The following is an 18,345-nucleotide window of genomic DNA, read 5'->3' on the forward strand; positions in this document are numbered from 1 at the left end:
AATATAAGTCTATATTAGCTGTAAATATCAGTCTATATTAGCTGTAAATATCAGTCTATATTAGCTGTAAATATCAGTCTATATTAGCTGTAAATATCAGTCTATATCAGATGTAAATATCAGTCTATATAAGCTGTAAATATCAGTCTTTATCAGCTTTGAATATAAGTCTATATCAGCTTTGAATATAAGTCTATATTAGCTGTAAATATCAGTCTATATTAGCTGTAAATATCAGTCTATATTAGCTGTAAATATCAATCTATATTAGCTGTAAATATCAGTCTATATAAGCTGTAAATATCAGTCTTTATCAGCTTTGAATATAAGTCTATATCAGCTTTGAAAATAAGTCTATATTAGCTGTAAATATCAGTCTATATAAGCTGTAAATATCAGTCTTTATCAGCTTTGAATATAAGTCTATATCAGCTTTGAATATAAGTCTATATTAGCTGTAAATATCAGTCTATATTAGCTGTAAATATCAGTCTATTTCAGCTAATGGTCTATATCAGCTGTTAATATCAGTCTATATCAGCTACAACTGTCAGTCACTATCAGCTGTAAATATTGCTCTATATCAGCTGTAAATATCAGTCTATATCAGCTTTGAATATAAGTCTATATCAGCTGTAAATATCAGTCTATATTAGCTGTAAATATTGCTCTATATCAGCTGTAAATATCAGTCTATATCAGCTTTGAATATGTCTATATTAGCTGTAAATATCAGTCTTTATCAGCTTTGAATATAAGTCTATATCAGCTTTGAATATAAGTCTATATTGGCTGTAAATATCAGTCTATATTAGCTGTAACTATCAGTCTATTTCAGCTATTGGTCTATATCAGCTGTAAATATCAGTCTATACCAGCTGTAAATATCAGTCTACATCAGCTGTAAATATCAGTCTATATCAGCTGTAAATATCAGTCTATATCAGCTGTAAATATCAGTCTATATTAGCTGTAAATATTGCTCTATATCAGCTGTAAATATCAGTCTATATCAGCTTTGAATATGTCTATATTAGCTGTAAATATCAGTCTTTATCAGCTTTGAATATAAGTCTATATCAGCTTTGAATATAAGTCTATATTAGCTGTAAATATCAGTCTATATTAGCTGTAACTATCAGTCTATTTCAGCTATTGGTCTATATCAGCTGTAAATATCAGTCTATACCAGCTGTAAATATCAGTCTACATCAGCTGTAAATATCAGTCTATATCAGCTGTAAATATCAGTCTATATCAGCTGTAAATATCAGTCTACATCAGCTTTGAAAATCAGTCTATGTCAGCTTGAAATATAAGTTTATATCAGATGTAAATATCAGTCTATATCAGCTGTAAATATCAGTCTATATCAGCTGTAAATATCAGTCTGTATCAGCTGTAAATATCAGTCTATATCAGATGTAAATATCAGTCTATATCAGCTGTAAATATCAGTCTTTATCAGCTGTAAATATCAGTCTATATCAGTTGTAAATATCAGTGTATATAAGCTGTAAATATCAGTCTTTATCAGCTTTGAATATAAGTCTATATCAGCTTTGAATATAAGTCTATATTAGCTGTAAATATCAGTCTATATTAGCTGTAAATATCAGTCTATATTAGCTGTAAATATCAGTCTATATCAGATGTAAATATCAGTCTATAAAGGCTGTAAATATCAGTCTTTATCAGCTTTGAATATAAGTCTATATCAGCTTTGAATATAAGTCTATATCAGCTTTGAATATAAGTCTATATTAGCTGTAAATATCAGTCTATATTAGCTGTAAATATCAGTCTATATTAGCTGTAAATATTAGTCTATATTAGCTGTAAATATCAGTCTATATCAGATGTAAATATCAGTCTATATAAGCTGTAAATATCAGTCTTTATCAGCTTTGAATATAAGTCTATATCAGCTTTGAATATAAGTCTATATTAGCTGTAAATATCAGTCTATATTAGCTGTAAATATCAGTCTATATTAGCTGTAAATATCAATCTATATTAGCTGTAAATATCAGTCTATATAAGCTGTAAATATCAGTCTTTATCAGCTTTGAATATAAGTCTATATCAGCTTTGAAAATAAGTCTATATTAGCTGTAAATATCAGTCTATATAAGCTGTAAATATCAGTCTTTATCAGCTTTGAATATAAGTCTATATCAGCTTTGAATATAAGTCTATATTAGCTGTAAATATCAGTCTATATTAGCTGTAAATATCAGTCTATTTCAGCTAATGGTCTATATCAGCTGTTAATATCAGTCTATATCAGCTACAACTGTCAGTCACTATCAGCTGTAAATATTGCTCTATATCAGCTGTAAATATCAGTCTATATCAGCTTTGAATATAAGTCTATATCAGCTGTAAATATCAGTCTATATTAGCTGTAAATATTGCTCTATATCAGCTGTAAATATCAGTCTATATCAGCTTTGAATATGTCTATATTAGCTGTAAATATCAGTCTTTATCAGCTTTGAATATAAGTCTATATCAGCTTTGAATATAAGTCTATATTAGCTGTAAATATCAGTCTATATTAGCTGTAACTATCAGTCTATTTCAGCTATTGGTCTATATCAGCTGTAAATATCAGTCTATACCAGCTGTAAATATCAGTCTACATCAGCTGTAAATATCAGTCTATATCAGCTGTAAATATCAGTCTATATCAGCTGTAAATATCAGTCTACATCAGCTGTAAATATCAGTCTATACCAGCTGTACATATCAGTCTATATCAGCTGTAAATATCAGTCTATATCAGCTGTAAATATCAGTCTATACCAGCTGTACATATCAGTCTATATCAGCTGTAAATATCAGTCTATATCAGCTTTGAATATATGTCTATATCAGATGTAAATATCAGTCTATATCAGCTGTAAATATCAGTCTATATCAGATGTAAATATCAGTCTACATCAGATGTAAATATCAGTCTATATCAGTTGTAAATATCAGTCTATATCAGCTTTGAATATACATCTATATCAGATGTAAATATCAGTCTATATCAGCTGTAAATATCAGTCTATATCAGCTTTGAATATAAGTCTATATCAGCTGTAAATATCAGTCTATATCAGCTGTAAATATCAGTCTATATCAGCTGTAAATATCAGTCTATATCAGCTGTAAATATCAGTCTATATCAGCTGTAAATATCAGTCTATATAAGCTGTAAATATCAGTCTATATCGGCTTTGAATATACGTCTATATCAGATGTAAATATCAGTCTATATCAGCTGTAAATATCAGTCTATATCAGCTTTGAATATAAGTCTATATCAGATGTAAATATCAGTCTATATCAGCTGTAAATATCAGTCTTTATCAGCTGTAAATATCAGTCTATATCAGATGTAAATCAGTTTATATAAGCTGTAAATATCAGTCTTTATCAGCTGTAAATATCAGTCTATATCAGCTTTGAATATAAGTCTATATCAGCTGTAAATATCAGTCTATATCAGCTGTAAATATCAGTCTTTATCAGCTTTGAATATAAGTCTATATCAGCTTTGAATATAAGTCTATATCAGATGTAAATATCAGTCTACATCAGCTGTAAATATCAGTCTATATCAGCTGTAAATATCAGTCTATATTAGCTGTAAATATCAGTCTACATCAGCTGTAAATATCAGTCTATACCAGCTGTACATATCAGTCTACATCAGATGTAAATATCAGTCTATATCAGCTGTAAATATCAGTCTATACCAGCTGTACATATCAGTCTGTATCAGCTGTAAATATCAGTCTATATCAGCTTTGAATATACGTCTATATCAGATGTAAATATCAGTCTATATCAGCTGTAAATATCAGTCTATATCAGCTTTGAAAATCAGTCTATATCAGATGTAAATATCAGTCTATATCAGCTGTAAATATCAGTCTATATCAGCTTTGAATATAAGTCTATATCAGCTGTAAATATCAGTCTATATCAGCTGTAAATATCAGTCTATATCAGCTGTAAATATCAGTCTATATCAGCTGTAAATATCAGTCTATATCAGCTGTAAATATCAGTCTATATAAGCTGTAAATGTCAGTCTATATCAGCTGTAAATATCAGTCTATATCAGCTTTGAATCTACGTCTATATCAGATGTAAATATCAGTCTATATCAGCTGTAAATATCAGTCTATATCAGCTTTGAATATACGTCTATATCAGATGTAAATATCAGTCTATATCAGCTGTAAATATCAGTCTATATCAGCTTTGAAAATCAGTCTATGTCAGCTTGAAATATAAGTTTATATCAGATGTAAATATCAGTCTATATCAGCTGTAAATATCAGTCTATATCAGCTGTAAATATCAGTCTGTATCAGCTGTAAATATCAGTCTATATCAGATGTAAATATCAGTCTATATCAGCTGTAAATATCAGTCTTTATCAGCTGTAAATATCAGTCTATATCAGTTGTAAATATCAGTGTATATAAGCTGTAAATATCAGTCTTTATCAGCTTTGAATATAAGTCTATATCAGCTTTGAATATAAGTCTATATTAGCTGTAAATATCAGTCTATATTAGCTGTAAATATCAGTCTATATTAGCTGTAAATATCAGTCTATATCAGATGTAAATATCAGTCTATAAAGGCTGTAAATATCAGTCTTTATCAGCTTTGAATATAAGTCTATATCAGCTTTGAATATAAGTCTATATCAGCTTTGAATATAAGTCTATATTAGCTGTAAATATCAGTCTATATTAGCTGTAAATATCAGTCTATATTAGCTGTAAATATTAGTCTATATTAGCTGTAAATATCAGTCTATATCAGATGTAAATATCAGTCTATATAAGCTGTAAATATCAGTCTTTATCAGCTTTGAATATAAGTCTATATCAGCTTTGATTATAAGTCTATATTAGCTGTAAATATCAGTCTATATTAGCTGTAAATATCAGTCTATATTAGCTGTAAATATCAATCTATATTAGCTGTAAATATCAGTCTATATAAGCTGTAAATATCAGTCTTTATCAGCTTTGAATATAAGTCTATATCAGCTTTGAAAATAAGTCTATATTAGCTGTAAATATCAGTCTATATAAGCTGTAAATATCAGTCTTTATCAGCTTTGAATATAAGTCTATATCAGCTTTGAATATAAGTCTATATTAGCTGTAAATATCAGTCTATATTAGCTGTAAATATCAGTCTATTTCAGCTAATGGTCTATATCAGCTGTTAATATCAGTCTATATCAGCTACAACTGTCAGTCACTATCAGCTGTAAATATTGCTCTATATCAGCTGTAAATATCAGTCTATATCAGCTTTGAATATAAGTCTATATCAGCTGTAAATATCAGTCTATATTAGCTGTAAATATTGCTCTATATCAGCTGTAAATATCAGTCTATATCAGCTTTGAATATGTCTATATTAGCTGTAAATATCAGTCTTTATCAGCTTTGAATATAAGTCTATATCAGCTTTGAATATAAGTCTATATTAGCTGTAAATATCAGTCTATATTAGCTGTAACTATCAGTCTATTTCAGCTATTGGTCTATATCAGCTGTTAATATCAGTCTATATCAGCTACAACTGTCAGTCACTATCAGCTGTAAATATTGCTCTATATCAACTGTAAATATAAGTCTATATCAGCTTTGAATTTAAGTCTATATTAGCTGTAAATATCAGTCTATATAAGCTGTAAATATCAGTCTTTATCAGCTTTGAATATAAGTCTATATTAGCTGTAAATATCAGTCTATATTAGCTGTAAATATCAGTCTATATTAGCTGTAAATATCAGTCTATATTAGCTGTAAATATTAGTCTATATCAGATGTAAATATCAGTCTATATAAGCTGTAAATATCACTCTTTATCAGCTTTGAATATAAGTCTATATCAGCTTTGAATATAAGTCTATATTAGCTGTAAATATCATCTATATTAGCTGTAAATATCAGTCTATATTAGCTGTAAATATCAGTCTATATTAGCTGTAAATATCAGTCTATATTAGCTGTAAATATCAGTCTATATAAGCTGTAAATATCAGTCTTTATCAGCTTTGAATATAAGTCTATATCAGCTTTGAATATAAGTCTATATTAGCTGTAAATATCAGTCTATATAAGCTGTAAATATCAGTCTTTATCAGCTTTGAATATAAGTCTATATCAGCTTTGAATATAAGTCTATATTAGCTGTAAATATCAGTCTATATTAGCTGTAAATATCAGTCTATATTAGCTGTAAATATCAGTCTATTTCAGCTATTGGTCTATATCAGCTGTTAATATCAGTCTATATCAGCTACAACTGTCAGTCACTATCAGCTGTAAATATTGCTCTATATCAGCTGTAAATATTGCTCTATATCAGCTGTAAATATCAGTCTATATCAGCTGTAAATATTGGTCTATATCAGCTGTAAATATCAGTCTATATCAGCTACAACTGTCAGTCTATATCTGCTGTAAATATCAGTCAACATCAGCTGTAAAGTTTTGCCACACTAATATGCTTTGCTCTTAATTTATCATCATTCCTTACACTTCAAAGTCTGTTAGGTAGGCATGAAAGTTTTAGGTCTGATCTACAATTAAAAATTGGCATCAGCTTACATTACTCTGTAAATGTAGGCATATCAAATAATTCTAACCCAAACTTTTGCATCCCTAGATTAATGTCACATAAATCTTGATGACTTTAGATACCCAGTTCCTGGCCCTAGATCATTTTATTTTAGACTCACCGTCCCTGAGAAGATCTGAAGTCCTATCCTTTAACAGAGGTGTGGAGTCAAAAAGACCAAGGATCAGCTGACTCAAACACAGACTCTAATGATCAGTCTCATGATGAAGAGGACAGCAGCAGCATTCAGGGCTAACCCTTACAGCCATCATCATCATCATCATCATCAGCTGATTGTTACACAACTTCTCACAGAAAAACCATGACGGGCTCCATACAAGTACTCAGATGAATGACTGAGTCCTATTGACCAATCAGTGAAGTGAAATTTGTTCCTAAAAAGGTCAGAGTGTTTGAATGGATCCAGTCCATCCAGACAGAGTTTTAAAAACAGAGATAGGGAGCCCCTGTTCCTCTCCAAAGATGACCAGTCTGTTGGAAGAACCAGACCCTGGTATTAGCACGCTGTCATTATCAAACTGATTAATGGGTATTTTTTTTGTGATCAAATTTTTTATTAGATTTTAACAAATTTACAATATACAACAGAAATAATATCGATAAGAAACATACAGAAAATAAGCATATGAGAAATACCCCCATCCCAGGAAAAACAAAACAAAACAAAAAAAAAAACAAAAACAAAACAAAACAAAACAAAAAAAAACCACCTGTTCCTTATGTGTACAAGGATTAATAAGTAGCAATATAGGAAGACGTATGACAATTTATGTTTGTATACCAGGTTATACACAGCTCCGACCTTTCCAGCACAAGTTCTCTAACAGAGATGTACAAGTATCTTTGTCTCCACATTCATACCATGGACCTTGTGGGTTAACAGAAAGATAAAATTGCTCAGAACAGATTAGTTATAAAAAAGAATTCACTTCAAAAGCTCTTTTAGAGAGTCGGCTGCAGAGCACCAACTATGTAGACTAGTCTCTCCAGCTCCATTTATGCGAGCTGTAGATAACTCCAGATAGATAACATCCAAAACAGTCAGGACCCATTGTTTGATAATGAGGGAGTGGGGTGGTTTCCACCGAACGGCAATCATCCTTTTAGCGGCTGTCAGTCCAGCTAATAGTACCCGCTTTTGGGATTTAGTGACACCGAGTTTTGACAGATCATTCAGAATTAATAAGGCACAGTCACCAGGATAGATACTGAAAGCAAATTAGAAAGGGAGGCAGCTACTTTAGACCAGAAGTGTGATACTGGCGGACAGTCCCACATCATGTGTAGGAAAGTTCCAGTGGACTTTAGAGTGCAAAGGGTACACAAGGGATCATTTATCATCTTCATACAAAATAGTTTCCGAGGTGTCAAATATGTTCTGTGAACAAAGTTAAAATGAATCTGTTGGTGATTAGGGTTACGGGAGGCCTCTTTTACATTTGCCCATATCCACTTCCAGTCAAAGTCCTGACTCAAATCTGGACAGTCACGCCTCCATACACTATCCATAGGTAGGTTTTCATAGGAAGCCTTGAGAAAAAATTTATACAAAATACAGACCAGACCCCTGGATTTACCTAGTGTGGTAAATAGTTTATAAATTGGGTGAGTTGGTAAAGATTGCTGCCATGGGACGCCATACGCCCTGAGAGCTTATCTTATCTGTAAGTAAAAGAAAAAAGATGAACCCGGAAGGTTGAACGCATCTCTAATGTCTTGAAAAGAGCGCAGACCTGTATCATCATATAATTCACCTAAATACTTAATGTTACAGTTATTCCAGTTAGAGGATGAGATGGGCCTTCCCCCTATCAACAAGTGTTGGTTGTTAAATAATGGTGAGAGCTTATGCCATTTGCATGAGATTTTACAGTGTAATTTAGCCAAACGCCAGGTTTGAATGAGATGAGAGATAATCGGGCCAAATCGAAGCTGACATTGCTTGTGTGATATATTTGAAAAGAGAACATCTGGAAGGCTCCATGGTTGTACAATATTCTCCTCTAAGCTGCGCCAGGAGACAGATATATTTGGGTTAAACCACACTGAGAGTGGTCGCAGAACAAAGGACCAGAAATAAAATTTGAAATTGGACAGTGAAAGCCCACCATCCCCCCTCTCCTTCTGCAAGGTGGATAGTTTTAAGCGGGGTCGTTTAGCATTCCAAATAAACTGTGTAATACAGGAATGAATTTTATTCCAGTATTTAACAGATGGAGGGAGTGGAATCATGGTGCTGATAAAGTTTATTCTTGGCAAGATATTCATTTTGACTACAGAAATGCGGGCTTGAAGAGAGCAGGGGAGGTTATTCCATCTATCAAGATCTGATTTTATTTTATTCATAACCTCTGAATAATTGTGAGACACAATACGAGTCAGAGATGGGAAGATATCTATTCCAAGATACTTAAAGTGCTGAACAGTAGGGATATCAGCTGGATACTGCAGCTTTGAAGCTGCATCAGTTAATGGGAGAAGGGCTGATTTAGACCGGTTGATCTTGAAGCCGGAGAGCTGGCCGAATTCCTCACATACAGATAGTAAGCCTGGTATTGATTGGGCTGGGCTCTCCAGGAATACCAAGATATCGTCAGCGTATAGCGCCACCTGTTGGTCAGTGTTATGGACAGAGATAGGATGTATATTATCAGAGAGTTTGATCATTTGAGCGAGAGGCTCAAGAGACAATGCAAAAAGTGACGGACTTAGAGGGCAACCCTGCCGAGAGGATCTGGTCACGGGGAAAAGTGAGGATGATAATTGACCAGTGAGCACCATGGCTGAGGGGTTGGAATATAAAACTTTAACCATATGAGTGAAGCCATGACCAAAACCCATTTTCTCCATAACAGACTATAAAAATGGCCATTCAAGTCTGTCAAAGGCTTTCATTGCGTCAAGGGACAGGACTGCTGTAGGAGTGCTCTTATCCACTACCGTATCTATAACATGCAGGAGGCGCCTAACATTATCAGCAGCTAACCTTGATTTAATGAATCCAGTCTGATCACAACTTACAAGTGTTGGCACATGATGCTGAATACGACAGGCAAGAACTTTTGCAAACATCTTGAGATCTGCATTTAGTAAACTCAATGGTCTATAATTGGCACAGTCCAAAGAGTCTTTGTCTTTCTTAAGGAGTAATGAAATCAGAGCTATGTTTACATCTCTCGAGAAGCTGCCCCTTTCAACTGAAGTAATTACCATTTCCCAAAGTAATGGACCCAGAATGTCCCAGAAAGTTACATAAAGTTCAGGGGGTATCCCATCTAGACCAGGTGACTTATTTTTCTGCATTGAGAGTGCAGCTTCTTTTAGTTCTTCCAAAGAAATAGGAGCATCTAGATGGGAAGAATTAATTGGCTCAAGTTGTGGTAGATTTAGCTGTTCAAGAAACCTGTCACATCTGTTTTTATCAAACTGCATTTCTGACTTATATAAGTTGGAATAAAATGTACGAAAAATATAATTAGTTTGTCTAGGGTCAGTTGTGATATTGCCATTGGGAGATCTGATGGAAGGTATGTCTGCAAACTGCTCATTAGATCTAATTTTTAATGCCAAAAGATGACTAGGTCTAGAGCTATGGAAATAGTAGCGTTGTCTTGTTCTATGTATTAGAAACTCTGAACGTTGCCGCAAGATATTGTTTATGTCCTTTTTGATAACATCACGTTCAGATGCAGTCTGTTCTGAATAATTATTTTGTAAAATAGTATCTAGCCTAGCAAACTCTGTTTCCAGTGCCTCTAGTCTGGCAGATCTCTCCTTCCTCAAATTTGATGAGAATAGAATGGCGTTGTTTCGAATGAAACCCTTCACTGCATCCCATAAAATCCTAGAGTCAGTGACTGAGCCCTGATTAAAGTTTAGGAATTCCTTTAACTGAGATATAAACTGTGATTTATACTCTTCATTATTTAAAAGAGTAGTATTACAGTGCCATCTTGTGGCACGTTTTGATAGGCTGCCCAGAGCTGCAGAGCAAAATATCCCTTTATGGTCAGACAAGGCAATAGGAAGTAATGTTACATAGTTAATATTTTGGAAAAGCATAGGTGAGGAAAATAGGAAGTCTATCCTGGAGAAAGATCTATGTCTGGCTGAAAAAAGTATAGTACTTTATGGATGGGTTGGCGGACCGCCATACATCTGAGACTCAAACTCTCAGCCCAGGAGCACAAAGCAGTGGTGGCTGCTTCCTGTTCTCTGGAGGCAGTTAGACTTGATCTTTCACTGAAATGCCACACTGCATTCATATCAGCCCCCACTAGGAATGCATATTCATTTAATTCTAACATCTTTTGAGTTAGAGTATTGTAGAAATCCTGATCAAACATGTTTGGAGCATAAGCAGAAATAAGAGCTATTTTCCGTCTAAACATCTCTACTTTAGCTACAGTAATTCTACCACCTGTATCCGCCCATATGTCCAGCACCTTAATTGATAAACTGTGCCTAACAACAATGGCCACACCTTTTGTCTTTGTGATAGCAGAAGAGGATGCAATAGTATGGTAAAACTAATTAGATAATCGTACACAGTCTTTGCTCAACAAATGCGTCTCCTGTATCAATTTTATCAATTTTTCAGTTACACAGTAGCGATAGGACACTAGTCCGTTTGTGAGGTGCGTTCAGCCCATCACAGTTCCACATGAGAACAGACAATTCACCCATTTATATGTAAAGCTCTCAAAGCATATGACATTGGCCTTGGTGTCATAGTATCTGTTACCCATATTAAGACAACTACCAGTTCAGTACAAATATTAAAGAAGGTTTCAGGTGGCAAAAATAAAAAATAAAACCCACAGAAATTACAGAGAAACTCAACAAAAGAACTATCTCAACAATAACTAACCCCTAAATTCCCATCTTTATCCGTGACCTAGTAAGGATTGGGGCCACAAGATCAAATCAGAATAAACACAAACCAAGTTTAAGTTTACGTTCCAACCCAGTTCTTTAAATTCACATAAACCGTTGTCAACAGAATCATTATTATTGGCAAAATTTGGCAGGCGTAGTAATAGTTCAACTTTTAATTAATTAAACAACGTGCTCAACATTGCACCTCTTACCGGATAATGTCCAGTCCACACAGATGTAAAGGAAGAATCCCCAAGAATGTAATCCTGTCGGTGTTGCCAAAAATTAAAAAAGTAAACACTGTAGGTAAGTTTTTCGGAAGTCTGGTCGTTACGAAGAGCAGCTCAGCAAGGGAACTTTCAGAAAGTTTAAGGGGAAAAGAAACTGTTCAAATCCAGCGGAGATGTCAATCAAAATTCTGCACATGTGGAGGCATTCACATCCAGGTTGCCTGATAAAAGTTAAAAATTGTCTTCTTGAAAATAAAAGTATTAGCTTTCCCCCGTCTTCTCCTTTTTCCTCTGTATAAGGTATGAGTAAAGGGTAGCTGCTCCAGCGGGGATTAAGTTCATAAAGTAACAGAAAAAGGCGACAGAATTCTGAAAAATTAAAGATAACCTACAGGTATAAAGCTATTGAGAGGGGATCTTATCATCCAGAACTAAACATTATCCAACTCATGTCGAGTTAATATTCAGGGTCTGCAGTTGCAGCATCGGGCTCCATCTCTGAGTTGTCGTTCTCGGCGGCAACAGGTGCCTTTGGTGTCGGTAAGGAAGCGATGAATTTCTCCGCCTCTGACGGGTCCTGAAATGCCTTCACCTGTCCGTCAGCTTTCACCTTCAGAATGGCCGGGTAGAGGAGGAAGAATTCCACTCCTTTACTGCGGGCTGTGTTCATGGCATGAGAGAAAGCCTGGTGACGTTTCACGGTATGGTTGCTATAGTCAGGTGAGAAACGGATCCTTTGTCCATCGATGGTGATAGGGGTTTTCCGCGCCGCACGTAGGATGTCTTGCCGAGTTGTTTAGCGAAGAACATTGATGATCATGGTGCGGGTATTCATCTGTTTTTTATCACTGGGGCCATGGATACAATGTGCACGCATAATTTCGCCCTGGATATACCCGAGATTGGGAAACCATTTCGGGAGCATGCGTGTGAGGTATTGCACGGCATTAGACCCCTCAACCGTCTCAGGCAGGCCGGTGATGCGCAGGTTACATCTCCTGCTCCTATCCTCCATGTCAGCTAGCTTAAGTAGCATCGATTCCAACGAAGCCTCATGAGTGGCTAACCGGTTGGTATTGGTTCCCACCTCCGCCCGAATCTTGGTAATCTCCTCATTCGCGTTGTTAATACTCTCATTAAGAGCTATCAAGTCAGTTTGGATGGCTCCCAATCTTTCCTCTGCGTCCTTGCCCATTTTATGAAGTTCGTCAAAGCGTGCATCAAGGTAATTGTGTTGCTTCTCCAGGACGGTGTCCGCTAATGCCTCCATATCAGTCTGTGCTCTCGTTCTCAAACCAGTGGTGTTGGCCATTGTTCATTAACAACTTCAAACTTGCCAAAAGACGAAATAAAAAGTACTACACCGGAAAAATTCTAGAAAATTGGCGAAACTGGGTTTAGCTGATTTGATCTATGCCGCCATCTTGTCCAGCTGATCACATGACTACCTTTTTTTTTTTTTTCATTAATGGGTATTGATTAACCTAATTCAGCTCCTCTTCATTAAATCAAATACAGACAAATACTCGCTTTAACTATCTTTGGATAGGCCACACCCCATGGACACACGATGACCTAGCCCACATCTGACCCACAGGTCATTCCCCAGTCTGAAATCCCTGATCCTGACTCTTCTCTCCGATCTCTGCCACTAAAAAGAGAAAAAAAGCCTACCAATCAATCAACTAACCCGCAAAACAATCGACCAACCAATTTAACACCCGGGCAGTTAAACCAATCAGTCAACCTATATATCAACCAACCAACCAACTAATTAACTAACCAACCCACCAACCAATCAACTAATCAACTGACCAACCTACTAATCAACCAACCAATCAACCCATTAACCCGGCAACCTACCAACCAACTAATCACCAACCAGACAACCCATCAAATCAGCAATCAACCAACTGACCAACCAACCCACCGACCAATCAACCCACCAACCAATCAACCCACCAATCAACCAACCAGCCAACCCATTAAATCAGCAACCAACCAACCAACCCAACAACAAACTGACCAACCAATCAATAATCCAACCAATCAACTAAGTGACCAACCAACCAACTAATCAACCAACCAGCCAACCCATGAAATCAGTAATCAACCGACCAAGCAACCAATCAACTAACCAACCATCAACCAACCAACCGACAGACCAACAAACCAATCAACTAACCAACAAATCAACTAACCAACCAGTCAACTAACCAACCAATCAACTAGCCAACCATCCAAGCAACCAACCGACCAACCAACCATAAATCAACCCACCAATCAAACGACCAATGAACAAACCAATCAATCAACTAACAAACCATTCAACCAACCAACCAACCAATCAACCAACCAACCAACCAACTACCTCCAATAGACCAATGGACCAAACAATAGATCAATCAACAAACCAACCAACCAACCAACCAACCAAACAAGTAAACAACCATTAAACTGACCAATGAATTAACAAACCAACCATGCTACCAGTCAATCAACCCACTAACTAAACAACCAATTAACCAATTAGGCCACCAACCACTCTACTGACCAACCAACCGAACAATGAACCCACCAGCCAACTGCCCAATCAACCAACCAACTTATCAATCAAGTGGATGGTATCATTGATATAATTATTAGTAAAGATAAACTAGAAGATACCCCAGATGCCTGCTAAATGATTAGCTGCTCACGTTAGAGGATGGAACAAAAAGAACAGGTTTTCAAGCCAGAGAAGTGCTGATGGTGTTTCTATCTGGTAAAGTCCCTGAAATAATTCCTTATTTTAGGTTTGTTGTATGATAGGCCACTGTGTTTTGGACCAGGTGAACAACTTCCTCACGTTGTAAATCCAAAATTCAGTCACATGTAGATCTCAGTGTTTTCACATGTTTACAGCAACCATATGCCAACAAAATTTGGGATTTCCCTTTACAGGAACTTTTAAGTCTGATCAGTCAGGATGGCTGTGGTAGAGTTTAAATCTTGAATTTGATCCTAGTCAGAACAGACAAGAGAAAAATAAAATGTATGAGGAAGGGGAGCAGGCTGTCTTTGAACGCACCGTTTCCTCTCTGTTTTGACCTAAAGGAGCAGCAGGCAGTCTGTACCGTTTCCTTGTTGCCGTGGGAGTAATAGTCTTTAAATGCACTGTTTCCTCTTTGTTGTTGCCATGGCAGCAGTGGTTCTTCCTGTCCTGACTGATTCTCTTGTTTAATTCTACTGAGAAACTCCCAAGCAAACAGCAGCTTTAAATAGAAACTCACTTCCTGTGACTTAAACATCCACGTCAGTATGAAGCCAGCTGCTGCTGCATTCAGGGACTGCCAGACATGCCATCGCTATGTGTGAATGAGTCCCACTAACATCAAGACATGATTTAACCAGCCAACTAGAAGACCAAAGCTATTAAAAGTTCAACCTCTACTGAGTTTATTCACTATCTTTGACAAATACTACAATACCCCCAATCCAAAGCTGTTCCACAGAAAACAATCAATAATAACAAATACAATGAACCACAGAAGATTAATCAGATGTCAGACATAGACTGTAGAAAGAATTGGACGAACCTCGTGTGATGTCAGCCGTTTGCTTACAATAGGCGGACTCAAACAGCTCTTGAAGTCAATCCGCGGAGGCTTCCATATTGAAATCGCAGTCTCAACTAAACTTTGGATCAACCTAACGGCCTGCCCATTAAGCGTCACTTCCTGCCAGCCTGCTACCTAGCATTCTGGTTGACAGAAATGTAGCCTCTGCCTGTTGAGCTATCTGTCAATCAAATGAGACACACCAATCAGCGTGAAGTGAGATTTATCCTAAAAATAATCTAGACGATTGTGGTACAGAAAAATTCACCCCCATATAGTGTAAGTACGATAAGACACTAGCTAATGAGACACATTTGGTGTTTTGAACCAGGCTGTAAACCAGTTTATTTATAGTGTCAACACAAGCAGTTTAACAGGTGTCCAGGCAGGACTTCCAGTGTTCCTGCAGCCAGCCTCAAGTGGACACTCACAGTATTGCAGTTATTTTGCACTTCCATATTGGCTTCGTTTTCAGGACTGGAGGTTGCCGCTTGATGTCAGATTAATCAGATCTCATACTAATCAACTGTAAAATTAATCAACTGTCAGATTTATGCGATTTCAGATTAATCAACTGGCAGATTCATCAGATGTCAGATTAATCAACTGTAAAATTAATCAAATGTCAGATTTATCCGATGTCAGATTAATCAGATGTCAGATAAATCAACTGTAAGATTAATCAGATGTCAGATTAACAAACTGTTGAATTAGTTAGATGACAGATTAATCAACTGTAAAATTAATCAGATGTCAGATGAATCAGCTGATAGTCCAATCAGCTGTTAGATCAATCGGCTGTTGGATTAATCAACTGTTAGAGTAATCAGATGTCAGATTAATCAACTGTCAAATTAATCAGACGTCAGATTAATCAGATGTCAGCTTAATCAGATCTCAGACTAATCAACTGTCAGATTAATCAAGTATTAGATTAATTAGCTGTTAGATTTAAGTGTAGTTACAGAGAATCAGAGAAATGTCTATGGAAGAGTTAAATCAAGAATTTGACTGTTGGATCCAGTTCTGCTGAGATAGTAGACCAGTACTACTGACATCAAGTGACATCAACAACTATTTGAAAAAAATAAACAACTAAAATATCCTTTTAACTACGGAGCAGCGCAGTAACTCTGATATTTCGGAGCTTTGGGGAGCACCTGAAGGCAGCACCATTAAAGCCTTATCTAGTTTTAAATGTAACGCTCCTTCATTTACACTGGATTCACTAAACCGGATTCGCTGTATCGGTTAAATGAAAAACGGGTTACAATGACATGAAACCATACACAGTATACTTACACTGACACCCACAGACACGAGCACCGTGGACCGTTACATAGCGGTATGCCGATAACGCTTTAACCCATAAACTTTGGCCGCGGTCAGGTTCCACCGTCAGACCGGAAAGAAGTCCCCCTCCCTGGCAATCTGCGGTAGGAATCAAGGGGGCTTCTCCCTAGGCCTGGTAGCCCCCGGCTAGCAGCGGTTAGCATGTTAGCTACACCTGATAACCGGCTATAACCTATCAGGACCAAACAAACACCGGTCCCGGAGCTGGTGAGAGTTTATGGATAAACCGGGAGGAGGAAACATCATATCCCGAGCTAAGACCGGGTGTTGACCCGGGTTAACGGCCGTTCTGAGTCCGCTTTTCTTCGGTTAGCTCGGAGCTAAACATAACGGAGAATCAGAGCTGATCAGAGCCGTTAAATCAGGATTTTTAATCAGTCTCTTCAGGCATGATCGATCCGCTGAAAACGGAAGAATTCTAAAGTCCGGGTTTACCGGGTCTCCTGGTCAAAGTCCGGGTTTTACTGGGGTCCTGGTCTAACAGCTGTGGCCCTTCGCCCTCTTCTTCTGGACCCGGACTCCATCGACAGAAGCCCAAACTTCAGAAACCCCCCCAAAAATAAACAGACCTGCGGAACCCAGACCCGGAGAAAAGAAGGCCAAGGTTCATGTAGATCCGGTCTGAGGATCGGCTCCGTCAAATCCTCCATCAGAAGTCTGATCAGGGCTAAATCCTGAATTTAGGGTTTTAAAGAGCAGACTGGGTCTGGATCTCTCTGATCCTCATTAAACCACATCTATCATAATTTAAACCTTTATTGAGACCGGATATAGATCATCGATCATTAACCCCTTATTGATCATTAACCCTTTATCAATAAGGTCCCGGCAGACCGGACAAAAACCATCCTGATACCTGACCGATCCCTCAGAGACTCACCGACACAGACAGTCTTAAATTGGCCTCTTTCAGGATGGACTCCGGTCTGTGGCCCTCCCCGCTGGATGAGCGCTCTGACCCGGGTTTAACGGGTTCTGACCCGTGTTTAACGGACCCTAACCCGGGTTAAACAGCGACCTCTCACCTTGCTGCGGATCTGACCGGACGTCGACACCTTCCGGATGAGTTTCTGCGGACTGCCAGGCTCTTGCTCCGGCTCACTGTCCGATGACTCCTCCGGGCACCGAGCCGTCGTCTCCGGTCCCCCAGCCTCCGCCATCCTGCCGTCAGACCCCCGGGGAGGACCGAGGAGAGACAGCGCCCCCCAGCGCCGGAGACCGAGCAGCACAAACTGTAGGGCGTTCGCTGACCCCTTCTGGTCAGAGTGCGGTATTATAACGAATCGAATGCTTCCGACAAGGCCTGTGTGTGTGTATATATATAATCTCCTCAGACCCCTAAGATTAGACTGCAGATACCCCCTTCTCACAGAGTCCCTAGGGTCCCCTCTTTCTGCTCAGCAGGGTTTGAGTAACAACCTGGGGACCTGACTGACTGACTGACTAATTGATTGATAAGTGAATCAGTAATCAGGCCTGCTGATGTAGTTGTGAGGATCATGTAAAGCTGATGTGTGGGGACCATCAGATGTTCTGGATGTTTCTGAGCCAGTGTCCAGAGAGAAGGTCAGTCTCCTCCAGGTGTGCTCACAGGTCAGAGCTCAGGTATCTGG

The 18,345-nt window shown here is 37.3% G+C and overlaps 1 protein-coding gene across 3 annotated transcripts in view; it reads right to left on the reverse strand.

The window, feature by feature from the left end:
- LOC121518717 (diacylglycerol kinase delta-like) overlaps positions 1 to 17,930 on the reverse strand; it is a 66,836-nt gene extending 48,906 nt beyond the window's left edge. For 2 of the 3 annotated variants that reach the window (XM_041801256.1, XM_041801246.1), the window contains exon 1: positions 17,758 to 17,930. In XM_041801256.1, coding sequence (XP_041657190.1) covers positions 17,758 to 17,892 — 135 coding nt within the window. In that variant the 5' untranslated portion in view covers positions 17,893 to 17,930. Of the gene's footprint in view, positions 1 to 17,612; positions 17,677 to 17,757 lie in introns of those variants that run through there. The other variant, XM_041801266.1, reaches the window with a different exon arrangement.
- Positions 17,931 to 18,345: the final 415 nt, after the last annotated feature.

This window comes from Cheilinus undulatus, linkage group 2 (genome assembly GCF_018320785.1).
Source record: "Cheilinus undulatus linkage group 2, ASM1832078v1, whole genome shotgun sequence".
Taxonomy (NCBI): Eukaryota; Metazoa; Chordata; class Actinopteri; order Labriformes; family Labridae; genus Cheilinus; species Cheilinus undulatus.